This window comes from Schistocerca serialis, chromosome 8 (genome assembly GCF_023864345.2).
Source record: "Schistocerca serialis cubense isolate TAMUIC-IGC-003099 chromosome 8, iqSchSeri2.2, whole genome shotgun sequence".
Taxonomy (NCBI): Eukaryota; Metazoa; Arthropoda; class Insecta; order Orthoptera; family Acrididae; genus Schistocerca; species Schistocerca serialis.
Genome location: NC_064645.1, coordinates 378,016,524 through 378,032,536, shown reverse-complemented (window position 1 = coordinate 378,032,536; position 16,013 = coordinate 378,016,524). Strand labels below are relative to the sequence as shown.

Below are 16,013 nucleotides of genomic sequence, written 5' to 3'. Positions count from 1 at the left end.
CGAACGCTAGGCATATTTTTTTTATTTAACTAAGGCATTTGATTGTGTTAATCACAAAATATTGCTCCAGAAGTTGGACCATTACAGAATACGGAGTGCAGCTCACAATTGGTTCACCTATTACTTTAGCAACTGACAGCAAAAGGTTATTATTCACAATGTTGAGAATGGCTGTGATGTGGGATCCGAGTGGGGTACAGTTAAGTGGGGGGTGCCCCAGGCATCAGTGTTGGGGCCACTCTTGTTCCTTATTTACATAAACAATATGCCCTCTAGTATTATGGGCAACTCTAAAATATTTCTAATTTGCTGATGATGCTTGGCAGTAAAGGATGCTGTGTGCAACATTGGCTCGGCTTCAAATAGTGCAGTTCATGGCCTAAGTTCATGGCTTGTAGAAAATAAACTAATGCTAAATCACATTAAGACTCATTTCTTTTACAGTTTCTAACTCACAGTTCAACAAAACCTGACGTTTTAATTTCACAGAATTGGTATATGATTAGTGAAACTGAACATTTCAAATTTCAAGGTGTTCAGATAGATAGTAAACTGTCATGGAAAGCAAACGTTCAGGATCTTGTTCAAAGACTTAATGCTGCAATTTTTTCTATTCAAACGATATCTGAAGTGAGTGATCCTTCGACATGAAAATTGGTCTACTTTGCTTATATTCATTTGCTTATGTAGTATGGTATTGTATTTAACTCTCCCCATTTTAAAAGAGTATTTTTCGCTCAGAAATGGGCGGTTCAGGCAATAAGTAGTCCAAGTCCACGAACCTCTTGTCGACCCCTGTTCGCGAGTCTGGGTATTTTGACATTGGCCTCGTAACATATATCTTCCTTACTGTCATTTCTTGTTAACAATATTCCCAAGACTAAGCAGCTTTCACTCGGTGAATACTCAGCAGAAATCAAACCTGCATTTGGGTTGGACTTCCTTAACTCTTGTACAGAAAGGTGGGCAGTATACCGCTGCATCCATTTTCAATAAGCTACCAATCGAATTAAAAAATATTAACAGTAATGCTAGTGCTTTCAAATCAAAACTGAAGAGTTCCTTGAAAAAGTAAGCTGATTCTTGTTGTATTGTTGATTGCATTTACATAAACTTATGGACTGACTTTTTCATGTTCATAAACATTTTCTTTTTATCTGTTGTTACTTTAATCATGTACTGACATGTTTCAAGACCTTGGAGATTTGCTCCTCAATTTGGTCCTACAGAACTTGACGTGTAAATAAATAAGTAACCATACTGGTAAAAGGCAGCTCCAAGAAGGCCTAACGTAGCGACAAACTTTCAGGGTCTGAGACGACATGGTCCCTGTGAACCATGATATGAAATACTCCTTCGTGCTGAGCCTGATGGTAACGACTATCAACCTGTAGATACAAGGCTGTGTGATTGACCTATAAACATGTCCCAATGTACCATCAGCCTTCTTCCTGTTCAACATGTCGAGGAAGGGGAAACTAATATTTTGATACATTGAATCCAGGTGTTCCGAAAGACCATTTAAATCCTTACTTTTATGAGGCCAAACAACAAAAGTACCTTCTACATATCTGAAAATACTGTAGCTGTCAATGCCACAAACTCCAAGGCATGTTCCTCGATGTTTTCTGTGTACAAATTGGCAATAGCAGGTGACAAAGGGTTTTCCATCGCAACCACTTTAGTCTTTTCATAATACTGTTCATTGAACGGGTATGCCAAAATATGGTCATTACTTCAAACTCAATCAAACCTCAGTTGACTGTAATGAGTCAGATTCAGGAACACAAATGGAGAAAGAGAACACATCAAAATATCAGCATCATTCAAATGTAATCCCTCTAATCTAGATTACATAGCCTTCTGAAGGTGCTCAAGGAAGGTGGTAGTCTTAGGCTCATTGTCAATAACATTCGTGGTTCAACATAATGTGTAGCAAAACACCTTACCATTCTATTGAACCCATTAGTAGGTTGGTGTATGCAACACATTAAGAACTTGAACAGTGGAAAATCCAGGATGGAATATAAAAATATTATGAAAAGGAAAGTTGCTACTCACCATTAGTGGAGATGCTGAGTCACAGATAGGCTCAACAAAAAGACTGTTCCAAATAAACCTGTTGGCCCGTAAGGCCTTTGTCAAAAATAGACGACACACACACACACACACACACACACACACACACATACACACGCACATGCAAACACAACTGTGTGATAATTGCGTTTGCAGTGTGTATGTGTGTGTATTTTTGATGAAGGCCTTCCTTTCAGACTGAGACCTTTATTTGGAACAGTCTTTTTGTTGTGCCTATCTGCGACTCAGCACTTCCACATTAAGAACTTGGCAGATTTCTTACATCTATGAGAGAGATTGCATTTGAATGTACAGGGGTATTTTTGTAAGCATTGATGTGGTATCTCTCTTCAATCGTGTTCCTGTGTCTAACTCATTATGGTTAATTGAGGATAAGTTTGGTGTTGATCTAACTAATCTGTTTGACATGTGTTGACTTCCATATACCTTTTATTCAGTGACCAGACAGACAGAGTTGTGATGGGAAGTCTCTTGTCACCTATTATTGCCAGTTTGTTTATGGAAGACTTTGAGGAATGTGTCTGAGTCAGTAGCATGAAACCTCCCCATTTTTTCAGATAAACAGACGATACTTCTGCTTCTGGAAAAACACATTTTGACTATCACTTGCCTTTATCTGAACCTTTATATCTGCTGCTATCAGTTGTGGATCATGCTCATATGGTAACTACCAAAAGTACAGAAATATGTAAGTAATGTACAAGAAAAATCTAAAGTGCAAAATTCGTAATAGGTATGTTCGTATTTTATATTTTTCACGTACATGACTTGTTCTAGTTTGTACTTTTGGTAGATATTGAGGTTCAAATAAAAACAGATGATTACTTGATAGCTATTGAATATCATCTAACCAAAGCATTCGATTATTTTGTTGTTTGGCCTCACGTAAGCGTGAATATGGCTTTTTAGAATATCTGAATACAGAGCGAAAAAGGAGAGAAGTAAAAAGACTAAGTGTGCTGGTGGAATAGAGGGCTGTGTAGTGCTGGAGTGGGAAGAGGGAAGGGAATAGGTGTGTGAAGGACAGTAACTAATGTAGGTTGAGGCCAGCCTCAGGGACGTAGTATATATTGCAAGGAGAGTTCCCACTGGCACAGTTCAGAAAGACTAGAGTTGGTGCATGCACATAGCACAGACTGTGAAGCAGTTACTGAAGTGCAGAACGTTGAGTTGGGCAGTGTGTTCAGCAACTCAGTGGTCCAGCTGTTTCTTGGCCACTGTTTGTCAGTGGCCATTCATGTGGACAGGTAGCTTTGTGGTTGTCATGCCCACATGGAACACAGCATAGTGGTTGTAGCTTAGCTTGTAGATCATGTGACTGCTTTCACAGGTAGTTCTCTTCTGACGGGCTAAGCAATGCTTTTGACTGGACTTGAGAAGGTGGTCATGGGAAGATGTATGGGATAGGTCTTGCATCTAGGTCTATTTCAGGTATCTGGGCCATGAGGCAAGGGTTGGGGACAGAGATGGAACTCCTCAGCATATTGTCTCGGTTCGGTGGGCAGTGGAATAACAATGTGGGAGGGACAGGAAGGATAGTGGGTAGTATATTTCTCATTTTAGGGCAATGACGAGAGGTAATCGAAACCCTGGTAGAGAATGTGATTGATATCCTTTCACTCTGAATTTTAATCCCCCTCTTGAATTTTTCTTTTGTTTCTGTCATTGCTTTTTTGTGTATAGATTCAACAGTAGTGGTGAAAGACTACATCATTGCCTTACACTCTCTTTAATTTGAGCATTTCATTCTTGGTCATCCACTCTTACTGTTATATCTTGGTTCTTGTACATATTCACTATTACCCATCTCTCTCTCTATACCTTAGAATTGCATTACAATTACAAAGAAGAGTCAATATGTTTTCAATTAACTTCAATAATGATTCAATAAAATTATTTATTTACATGAATGTATGTAAATGTAATAATACAGTTGCATTGAATGTCATGAGGGTATTCAGGTACTATGAACATCACATATAAGTCAAATACATCAAAATTAACTGGAGAATACAGCTACAATAATGTCAGACGATTGGGTGGCACAACTAAGTATTTTCCATTTATGATAGAGAAAATGACAGTGAATAACAAATTAATGATTTCAAGTTTTTGTATTTCTAACCCAAAACATTCCATCAATCATTGAGGCTGTGAAAACATCAGATAAATTCCTACTATATAATACTGTAAAATGACAGCCTTATAGGGGAGGGGGAGGTGGAGTAGGGTGGTTGTGTTATAACCTCTCCTTTTATTTGTCACTCTTTCTGTCAGGTACTAGTAACATTTATTTTATAGAAAATGAGGAGACACACAATACAAGTATCTTGAAATAATTACGAGCAAATAAGTCGGTGTGTGACAAAAAAGCATTAGCGCACAATGCAGCACTGAATGGGGAATTACAAATATTAGAAATAACCACCTGGTTAGTACATTTTGCATTATTGTTTTCATTATTGGAGTTATTGAATGGCTAATATTAAATTCAAATTTTTGTCGTGCACAGATTTGCAAAATATAGTTGTGGGACATTTAGTTTATAAACACAGTTACCTTGATGTTAAAAAACACTATTATCCAAATAAATTTGAGTTGCATAGAGATCCAGAGAGAATGCTGGTGACAAAAACCTGCTTAAATATTCACACACTAGAGAAGTGCTGACTGCGACAATTACAGATTTCTGATGATATGTGTGAATTTTGCTTCTCAGTTAGCGGTGGAGCAAAAGGGTGATATTGTTCATATTATAAGTAAGTACTGGGTGTGTTGTATACTTATTTCCTCACTATGTAGTATATGTGGATTATATGAAAGACTGCTTCTAAAATTCTCCAGTTCATTTGTTGCTGTCTTGATGTCTGCCCCCCTTTTTTTTTTTTTTTTTTTTTACAGGTTCTTGATAAGTCACAATAATACTACAACATATTTTACATTATAAGAATACTTCCTAAATATGGTTCCTGATATTTATCACAGACCTACACAATCATTATGAAATACTTTTTAAACTATTCTTGACTAAACTAAAAGAGCTATAAACTTATGATACCATACATTCAGTATCATGGAATTGCACATACTGTAAGTTATGATAATTGTATAAAATTTACAGGTTTCTAACGTTGCCATTTTTCAAGTGTGCTTGAACTTCTACAACTATAATTTCAGGTTCCACAGTCTTTTCACCACAATCACTAAGATGAACAGGAAGAAGATGGTTATTTTGAATCAACACACGATCAGGCTGGAAAAAAAAAGCAGTAATAGAATAAGAAAATCTCTCTCTGCACATGACAACACTATGGCATATGAGGGGTTATAAAAAAATTTCAAAATACATTTTCAAATTGTTTACAATACAACCTTATCCTCTTCAAAATACTCTCTATTACAACTAATACATTTGTCCCACTGGTGCTTCCACTCCTCAAAAAGTTTTTGTCATCTTCAGAAATGGCCGACAGTTCCTCCCTAGTTTTTTTCTTGATTTCTCCAGTGTTGCCAAAATGGTGTCCTTTCATGCCCCTCTTCATGTGTGGAAGTAAGAAAAAGTTGCATTGAGCTGGGTGAGGTGAGGGAGGTGCATGGGGCAGCAGAACCTTGACATTTTTAGCCAAAGGTGTCTACGAGAGATGGTTGTGTGTGCAGGTGTGTGAACCAATCTCCTGTCTGCCACAAACCGGGTATTTTTTAATGCACAGAAATAAAAAAAATTAAGAATATTGAGTTTCATGTAATTTTTTGTCTAATGTAATATCTTGTATAGACATCTTTTATTAACCTGACACATTCCACATCATTACGAAGTGTCATATTCATGATCTATGGAACAAGTACTAATCTAATCTAATTTAATCTAATCTAATCTGCACACTGTTGTGCAATCTTCTTAAAACTTCCAAATAAAAGATTTTATTGGTGGTCTATGAGCACAAGCTCTCTAATTTTTTTGATACTTTCGTCGATTCGGGCAGTTAATGGATGTCTAGAATGAGGTTTGTCACCAAGCGACATGTTGCCATTTTTACATTGAGAAACCACTCATGCACTTCATTTTTCCCATAGTGTAAGCTTGGTAAGCTGTTTTCAACATCAGAACAGGTTCAGCAGCATTTTTACAGAGTAGAAAAGAAAATTTCACATCTGCACTTTGTTCACTTGAACTTGCAATCACAAAAAACCAAACAAGAACAAAAGAGCGCTAGCAAAAACAATCCCTGCAGGTGAACTTAACAAGCCAGGTCAACAACACCGGCAACATGGGTGGCACAGAACTGACGACGAGTTGCACTATCCGATGTCTAGCGGCAGAAATGCATACTACACAAGCAGGGTACATACGCTCCGGGACAACTGGGATTTTTTTTTATAATTCCGGGAATTTTTTCATTGCTTTAGTTTTAAGTTAATTTTTTGTAATTTTGACTGGTAAGAACTGATACTCTGACAAAGAATTTTACCACAATGTAACATAACAGTCGCAACACTTCGCCTCGATTTTGTTGCCTGCTGCGCCAGCAGCACACTAAGTGGCCAGTAAGTTGAACTCCGAGTTAGGCGCAATCGTGAAAACGAAAAGTAATTGTTTATTTTGGTTTGTACAATGATTTTACAAATGGAAGCATAGCGTACCGCAATAAATTGCAGCAAACAAGAAGAAGAAGATACCACATCTCTTTTTTTAGGTTTCCTAAGGACCCTGAGAGTTTTATACCATCATGTTCCTAAAGTGCATCGTCAGGATTCTCTTGCAAATTACATGTATATTGATGATTAATGTTTCGTTTTAGGACCAGAAAATGGCTAGTCAACAGCAGACGAGAAGACCTTATAAAAAAAGATCCTGTTTACCTTTATAATAATGTTTTGTCCACTATACGTCGAAAAAAAAAAAAAAAAAAAAAGAAAAACAGTTCATGAATGCAGACAAAAACAAACTCGTGTGGAATGCAGTTAACCACATTGTTTGACATTGTCATGGTGTATACGACCTGGGACAAAAGGGACATCCGGAAAAAAATCGGGAACTTTTTAATCCGGGAGAAAACCGGGAATTTTTTAGAATTCCAGGAATTTTTCCTTGTTTTACTTTTCTGATAAATTTTTGTAATTTTGACATAAGAACCCATACTCTATATTACTGTATCCCGCTACTGCAGAATAATATTCAACAATAAAACATAAATTGCAAAGGAAAGGCACCATATACAGCAATGACACAGTGCTCACGCAAGCGTCTGCCAACAGCAAAATGTGTCAAAGGTTTTAGGAAGACTGTGCAGTGCTTCATAACAACAAATTGCCTCCGATGAGTGTGAAGTTGCAACTGTTTACATTGGATTAATTTTAGCAGCTACAAGCGGGCTCATGCGCATGTGCATGTGCAGTTGAGTCGCGTTTGAGTGGTAGATTCTCCGTTAGCTGTGCAAGCAGTCGCAGCAAGCAGCTAAATGCTAACGGGAAAAGGGGACGCCAAATTCATATTCTTGAGGAAAAGAAACTTGTTTCACAAAGCGCCAAGCATCCAGCACACTATGGTCTATCGATTATTTATATGATTTTGAAGCACATCCCTGTTGGTTTTTGAACAAATTTTAAGTTGATTTCTGAATGAATCATAAGTTGATTTTTGAATGCGTGCATAGTGTACATGATTTCTCTGTCAGGAGAATACATGTCACATCTAGAAATAAACTTTCTGCAGACAGAAGGGGACGGGGCTATACGAGCTGAGCGGAGTAAAGCCCGACGCATGAATACCAAACACTGTCCAATTATGTGGATGATTGGGTTTGCGAATGTTCAGCGTTGTTATAATTACTAGCGAAATCCATGGATTCAGACTACCAGAATGGAAATAAACAACTAACAGGAATAAGAGGTGAGAAAGATTAAGTATTATCTTCTCAGTGTACCCAAGAAAATGAAATTTTGACAAAATTTTTGGCCAGATCACTACACTAGTAAGGACCAGTTGTACAGTCCCTGGCTAGTAGGCGCGTAAGTTCTATTCTGGAAGTAACGCGGGAAACGTGTTGTACAAACATATAATAACGACTAACCGGAAAATAATCGCGGGATAGCTAAATCTGTGATTCCGGTAGGGTTAGTGAAGTTAATCGGCGAACAAATTTTGACAATGGCAGGAAAAGCTACAAAATTGGTGGTGATTTGTTTATTAGAACTAAGTAGGAGAAGAAATGGGGACATCATACAAATTATGGAAAAATAAGACTATTTCAAATTTATATAAAAATTTCGTAATACTACTTTTCGATCTCATGCTTGAGAAACTGGTGCATATGAATGAAATGTGAAACTATTTCCTTACATACAGCTTTTTGCTTGGCCTGACAGGCATTTGATATTGGTACTTCGTGAATTACATTCTTTTGTGTTATAAAAATGACCATTTGTGCCAAAACAGTCTCGTTTATTTAGTGTGTTGCAAAATTGCTGCAATGTTAGAAAGGCCTATTTTGTTTTACCTAGCAGATAGTGACAAACTAGACGTAATCAGTTCAAGAAACCACATCAGTCTTGGGTATTATTTGTATTAAGAGCTTTTTCAGTATTAGATAACGACATTTCACATTTTCATGTAGCAAAACGTTTGAAGAACTTTGATGAGGTAATACATTCTTTGGCATACAGGAAAGCGCGCCATGTAAAGTTGTAGCAAGATTAGAGAGGGGGGAAAAATGCTAGGATCTAAGGATTGAAGAAATGTGTACTTTCTTGCTTGTCTCTTCTCTTTATTGGTTTTATGTACCCTATATTTAATTTTGTCACACAAAACAGCAAGTTATTACCTAATAGGCAATAAAGAGCACAAATTTTCTGAAGATTTTTTTTTTTTTAATGATGGGCAGGCTGTCAAACCAGCCAACTGCGAGCAGGAGAGGCACCACACAACATTTCAATTTCCACTGTCCTAAATATAGTTTGATGGCATCCATTACAAAATATACACCTTTCAATTCTGCAGAGCGAAATACAGTAACGCGCGATAGAAGAATGCTGTATGAAGAGGCGTGACACTGCACTTTGGCACACTTAAGACCAAATAACATGTCTTACATTTCCTCGAACACACATGTTTTATGTTTCAGACTTTTCAGAAAGGTGTGTGCTACAAGACGAACATATTTTTGAAAAATCGATTTTTTTTTTTGCGTGTATTGATCTGATTAGCAAATATCGCAGATCCGGGGCTGATGCGCAGAGCAGTCTGTTATAGTGGGTAGTCTCCAGATTAGATTAGATTAGTACTTGCTCCATAGATCATGAATATGACACTTCGTAATTTATTTATTTTATTTATCCATCGTTGACAATAAATATTGTACGGATGTTGTCAAGCCATTTCAGAGAAATGGACACAAACAATATATACGTAAAAAAGTACAAAACAAAATAATACAATGAGATTAATAATAATACAATGTAAGTAATATAGCCTATATACACCCCTGCTTGTTATTTTAAATGCATAGTCTGTTTTTCATAAGGCTTTAGTTTTGTCCTCCCTAAACAGCAAGTCCTTATATACACCACACTGCTTAAGTATATATTTACATCACACAACAGCTGTCCTTTAAGTATGTAATGTAATGAATGATTAGGTAATGAATGATTAGGTACATATTGAGTATTTTCCATTTTGCCTTTATAAATATCATCAGAAAAAATTTATTGAGCTACGTAGTCATTTACACAATAAAAACATTGTTCTACCAGAAATTTTTTAAATTCTGTTTTAAATTTATCATCATCTTCTAACTGCCTGATGTTGACTGGCAGTGCGTTGTAGTTTTGCACCGATATGGCTCACATGCCTTTGTGTATTCGTTCTTTTTATTCGCTGAGTATGGAGTGCTGCGCTATTACGGGTATTGTAGTTATGAAAGTCGGCATTTGTCTGAAAATGTGCAATGTGGGTCCTTCACTTTTGAAATTTTCAGCCTTTCTGGAAAAGCTCCTTCACTGAATGATAAATTGGCTATGTGTGCAAAGGGCTTTGCAATTTGTGGTGGTGTCCTTGTTATGATTGACACAGGCAGCTCATATATGCCAGACAACATTTTGGGTTTCAAGCTTTGTATCACTTTCAACACTTCACCCTCATTTGTTGGCTCTACCCTCATCCTACAAGCTGTTTTTGGATATTCAGGTTTTTCTTTGTTTGTAAATTTTAAGCTTAATGAAGTTGTTGCCTTTATGAAATAATTGTTAATATAATTTGGCAAATCTTGTTTATTAATATTGACATTTTTTAAATTTTTGAGGCTAATGTCCCGGTTTTTACAACTCTTCCCTGTTTCAGTCTTCACAATACCCCATACGGCTTTTGATTTGTTTTCAGACTGTCTTATAAAACTATCATTACTCATGAATTTTGCTGTAGCAACTACTTTTCTGTATACCCTCTTGTAATTCCTGACATATTCTATGAATTGTGGGCATCAAAACTTCCACAGGAAGTTTTGGTGCCAGCTGTGATCCAAGAACTTGGCTTTGTATTGCCATGTGACCTGATTTTTGACAGCTTTTTTGGAAAACACATTTCAAAATATCCCATGAAAATGGAAGAAAATGTGTTACATGCATCATTTGTATTTGTTAGGGATAGTACTTCTGCCCAAGCCTCATTAGTTAGCATATTTATGAATTCTACACAGTTCTTTGTAGGAAAATTTCTTTTATACATGAAGTGTGTTTTTTTCTCTTTCAGTGGCCTTGAAGTGATTTTGAGGACAAGAGCATTGTGGTCTGATAATCCCAAATCAGTATTTGTCACTTCAACTTCTGTGCGCCCTGCATTTGAAAATATATTATCAATAAGACTGACTGTATTATTTGTTATTCTTGTGGGTGTGTGTATGTGCGGAACCAGGTTGAAACTACATAACAGATTTAGGAACTGATCTTTTAGCCTACTTTCACTCATAAGATTAATACTGAAGTCCCCACACACAACTACAGTGGCTCTATCGGTGAACAGAGCGTTAAGCAATATTTCTAATTGATTAAAGAATATGTCTGCATCACCAGTAGGTGGTCGGTATATTGCTATGACTATGACTTTTCCCTGTATTTCATTCAACTGCACAGCTGCAGCTTCAAAATGATTTTCCACACTCAATGATTCAGCTTCACACCTTCTTTTATAGCTGATACTTGGTTTGGTAAATATACATACACCTCCATTTTTGGTATTTTTTCCACAATATTGGCTTGCCAACTTAAACGGATGAATATTAATGCTACTTAGTTCAAAACTTCCGCACCAATGCTCCACAATGCACATGCAGTCAATATTTGCACTGTTCATAGCTACCTCAAGTTCTAATGATTTATTTCTAAGACACTGAATGTTTAAGCTTAGAATCTCCAGGTGATGAGGATGAGAACTGGTTACATTTGTATTTACATTTTGTGGTGTCATACTCCGTTCCTTGCCCTGGCGAGGTACCAAAAATCCTCCAGAAGGGCAGATTTTCTACACCTTGTAGGTCGTTCACTAGGATATGGTGAGTTGCTTGCTGCTGCTGCTGGTGTAGCTCCCGGTGTCATTGATGCTGTCATTTCTGTTGTTGTTGTTGCTGTTGTTGATGATGATGATGATGGTGTATCTGTTTCTGATACTTCAGGTGTTGGTTCTGTTGTTATTGATATGCTTCCTTGTGAACTGCTAGCACTTGGGGTGTTTTCTTTCAATGTCAGAACATCACACATGTCTTGTAGTGGTGATGCTTCATTTTCAGATTCACCAAGTAGTTTGTGGGTCTTGTCCTTGAGGGGAATTACATTTGAAGTGTTACAACTTACTTTCGTTTTGGCATTTACTATTTCTATTATTTTTGCAATTACGAAATTTTTTCCTAATCTATTTAAGTGGAAACCATGTCTAGTATGGAGTCTCTTTCCTAGTTTGCTTATATCAATGAAAGTCACATTTTTTGAATCATTTGCATATCTGTTTCATCTCACTATTTGCACTTTCCACTTCTTTGTTAAAGCAGGACCATTCCACTAGGTCATGACGATGTGGTACTGAAAATACAATGACTTTAGTACATCTTAGTTCATACAGTCGCCTTTTTAGTGAAAGCTACAGATCTTGTTTTTCATTTCTTGCGACGTCGTTTGTTCCCGCCAGGAAAACGGCAAAGTCTTTGTTGCTTAATGTGGGAATTTTTTCGTGGCTTATTGCAGTTGCTGTGCAGAATTTCGCACCTGGTTTCGCCATGGAAGTTAAGTTCACATTGCTTTTATTACGAAAGTCAGTAGCTATGTTTCGCCCTTGGCTGTCTGAATATATTTCGATTTTTGTAATTGTTTTGGAGCTACAACATGTAGCCCTAACTGAGCCGTTTATTTCCTCTTTCTTTTTCACACAAGCCGATAATCCATCGGAACTACATAAGGTCGGCAGATGTTTGTTTACTAAATTTACGTTGGATTTCTTATTTTTCTGCGTTAACGAATTCTTTTGTTCTGGCTTATCTACAAGATCCTTTTGCTTTTGACATGGTTCATGAGCACGATCACTAAACACTGCACTTCCACCATCTGTTGTGGAAAGTACTTGAAATAAGTTGTTGTGCACGAAGCTTACCTTTATTCCACAATTCTCTCGATCTTGTACTTTTTGTTTGCGGCCGCTGCACTTCACCTTTGTCCACTTTTCGGAAACTGTCAAACTATCTTGCAGAAAACGTGGCGTGTTCACTTCGGTTTTTCTTTCTTGAATTTTAGTAATATCCATTTTCAGGGCATTGATTATGAACTGTAGGCTACTAATTCGTTCATTTAGCTTCGTAATTTCACCCTTGCAGTTTTCACATGATTTCTTTTTTGTCTCAAAATTTACGTTTTTGTGGAGACACATTTCGAACTTTTACCTTCGACGCATGATGTGGAACGTGTCAGGTTAATAAAAGGTGTCTATACAAGATATTACATAAGACAAATTTCTTTGAGGTTGGGAAATAACCCACTTACTATATCCAAAAATTCATGTAATGAGTAGAAGGAGTTTCCATTCAGAAATTCTTTTAATTTCCTTTTAAATGCTATATGGTTATCTGTTAGACTTTTGATGCTGTTAGGTAAGTGACCAAAGACTTTTGTGGCAGCATAATTTACCCCCTTCTGAGCCAAAGTTAGATTTAACCTTGAGTAGTGAAGATCATCCTTTCTCCTAGTGTTGTAGCCTTGTACACTGCTATTACTTTTGAATTCGTTCGGATTGTTAATAACAAATTTCATAAGAGAATATATATATATATTGTGAGGCTACAGTGAAGATTTCTAGCTCTTTAAATAAGTGTCTGCAGGATGATCTTGGATGAGCTCCAGCAATTATCCTGATTACACGCTTTTGTGCAATGAACACTTTTTTACTCAATGATGAGTTACCTCAGACTATGATGCCATACGAAAGCAGAGAATGAAAATAGGCGTGGTATGCTAATTTACTCAGAAGTATATTGGCAAAATTTGCAATGACCCTAATAGCATAAGTAGCTGACCTCAAACGTTTCAGCAGATCCTCAGTGTGTTTTTTTTTCCAGTTCAACCCCTCATCAATGCATGCACCTAGTAATTTTGAATATTCTACCTTAGCTACCGACTTATGATCGAAGTCTATATTTATTAATGGGGTCATTCCATTTACTGTGTGGAACTGTATATACTGTGTTTTGTCAAAGTTTAATGAGAGCCCATTTGCAGAGAACCACTTAAAGATTTTCTGAAAAACATCGTTTACAATTTCACCAGTTAATTCTTGTCTGTTGGGTGTGATAGCTATACTTGTATCATCGGCAAAAAGTACTAGCTTTGCATCTTCGTGAATATAGAATGGCAAGTCATTAATATATATTAAGAACAGCAAAGGACCCAAGACTGGACCTTGCTGCACCCCCATATTTACATTTAGTGATTTTGCTGTTTCACCTACGTTTACTCTGATGTCAAATGAAAACAAAACAGATATCTGTGGCCAGGAGCTATCAAGTGAATTAAAATACATTCACATAATTACAGAAGGCTAAAATATGTTATTAGTTTCAGATTTTATTTTATTTGCACCTTTCTGACAGACAAGCATTAATCGCCTTGCAGAGCAATTAAGTTATTTTTGGCTGTTTGCTAAAGGAATTTGACTTTTATTAACCTTTTTCCGCAGAGGCACTCAATATGTTTGAAATGAAATGGTTAATTCACAGTACTGGATAATTTCAACTGTTCGCTGCATTTCAAGTGCACGTTTTCATCTTCTAGCATGTATGGCATTATGCCATAATAAAGAACCAAACATGATATAATACAGTACTGGTGCTCCAATTAAATTTACATCCCGAAAACCACATTGAAAAGCTTAATATCTGGTCGAGGTCTACTTCATTGGGAATCTGGACATACGAATGTGCACTTTGAAGTATGCATTTTAAATGTGCACATTTTAGTATGGTTCACGAAATTCCGATGCACTTGGAGTATCCACTGATGTCTTGTTACTTTTACGACATAATGTACGATCTTTCGTTGTTTTACATGAACATACATAGGGGCTTCCTACATCATGGCAGCTGCACAAGTGCGGTTTTGCTTGTTATCTGCGCTCTCTGGCAACTGCTGAAATGAACCTATTTCTAACAGGTCGCGGGAAAATATTGCGAAAGGTGGTTTGTAAAGCATTACTTTTACATAGGTTGAACTATGTGCGAGAATGTACCATGAATTTCTTAAATCACAGAGTGTTTGACTCTCATTTAAAAATCAACTCTTTGATGACGAGCCAGTTAGAAGAATTTCGAACCCTGAAGATCAGGGTCATTATTAAAAATTTTACTGGCACATTTGTGTGATATATCTTAAAGCGTAACACGCGAAAAAAAAGGTCAACTAAAGCAGAATCAAACACATTTGTTACGTTACTTTATATTTTCAGGAGAAAAAGGCAATGTTGCTTCTTATTAATATAATACATTCAGAGTAACAGCAGTATTTGACCAATCATAACTGATGCTGAATGTGCATGTCGTCATATAATATGAAGGGCTTATTTCAATTGTGGTACAAGTCCATTACCCCCACTTTCCTGTCTATAATGCTTCTGAAATTAATGATCCAAACAAACATAAATAAAGGTTCATCTCTAGCAAGAAGCCATATGCTTGAATATTTCTGGTATCTCAACTGCAGATTTTTCAGCGCTTATTTAACTTTACGACTCTGTATCTCAAAATGAACAAAAATGGACTTGTACCACTATTGAAATAAGCCCTTCATATGCACACACAGCACATCGATCTCGTGAGGCACAAGGCTCTCATAACGAAGTACGTACGTCGGTCAACAGATGGCACTAGGGAAAGTAAGTTAACTGCGCTTTTTAGCTGCTACTTGCGACTCTTAGTTGCGATTTGTCACAAAAATCGCAGTTTGACTCAGTAGCGAATAGCGTAGTATGAACTTTGCTCAACAGATGGCAGTGCTAACTGCACTTTTTAGTTGCTACTTGCGACTCTTAGTTGCGACTTGTCACGGAAATCGCAGTTTGACTCGATAGCGTGACGCAGAGATGAGCGTAGTACGGACTTTGGCCTACAGATGGCACTGTTTACTGCGCTTTTTAGTTGCTACTTGCGACTTCTAGCCGCGACTTGTCACTGAAATCGCAGAAAGGAGTATGGAATTCGGCCCACAGATGACTCACAGCGTTGAATGTGAAATGCTACTTCCGACTGCTAACTGTGACTGAAATCGCAGTTAGATTTTGTAAAGTTGTTATTGTGATATCTGTGACTTCTCAATCACTGTGATTTCTAACAGATACGCGATTTCCTGCCCACCACTACTCTGAATATATGCTGTCATCTGCTGGTCAGATC

General features: G+C 37.0%; 1 protein-coding gene across 4 annotated transcripts in view; it reads right to left on the bottom strand.

Moving 5' to 3' along the window:
- Positions 1 to 4,966: 4,966 nt before the first annotated feature.
- The window catches only part of LOC126416402 (excitatory amino acid transporter), a 444,232-nt gene continuing 433,185 nt past the window's right edge, over positions 4,967 to 16,013 (bottom strand). For all 4 annotated transcript variants that reach the window (XM_050084097.1, XM_050084096.1, XM_050084095.1 and 1 more), the window contains one exon: positions 4,967 to 5,353. In XM_050084097.1, coding sequence (XP_049940054.1) covers positions 5,216 to 5,353 — 138 coding nt within the window. In that variant the 3' untranslated portion in view covers positions 4,967 to 5,215. The remainder of the gene's footprint in view (positions 5,354 to 16,013) is intronic.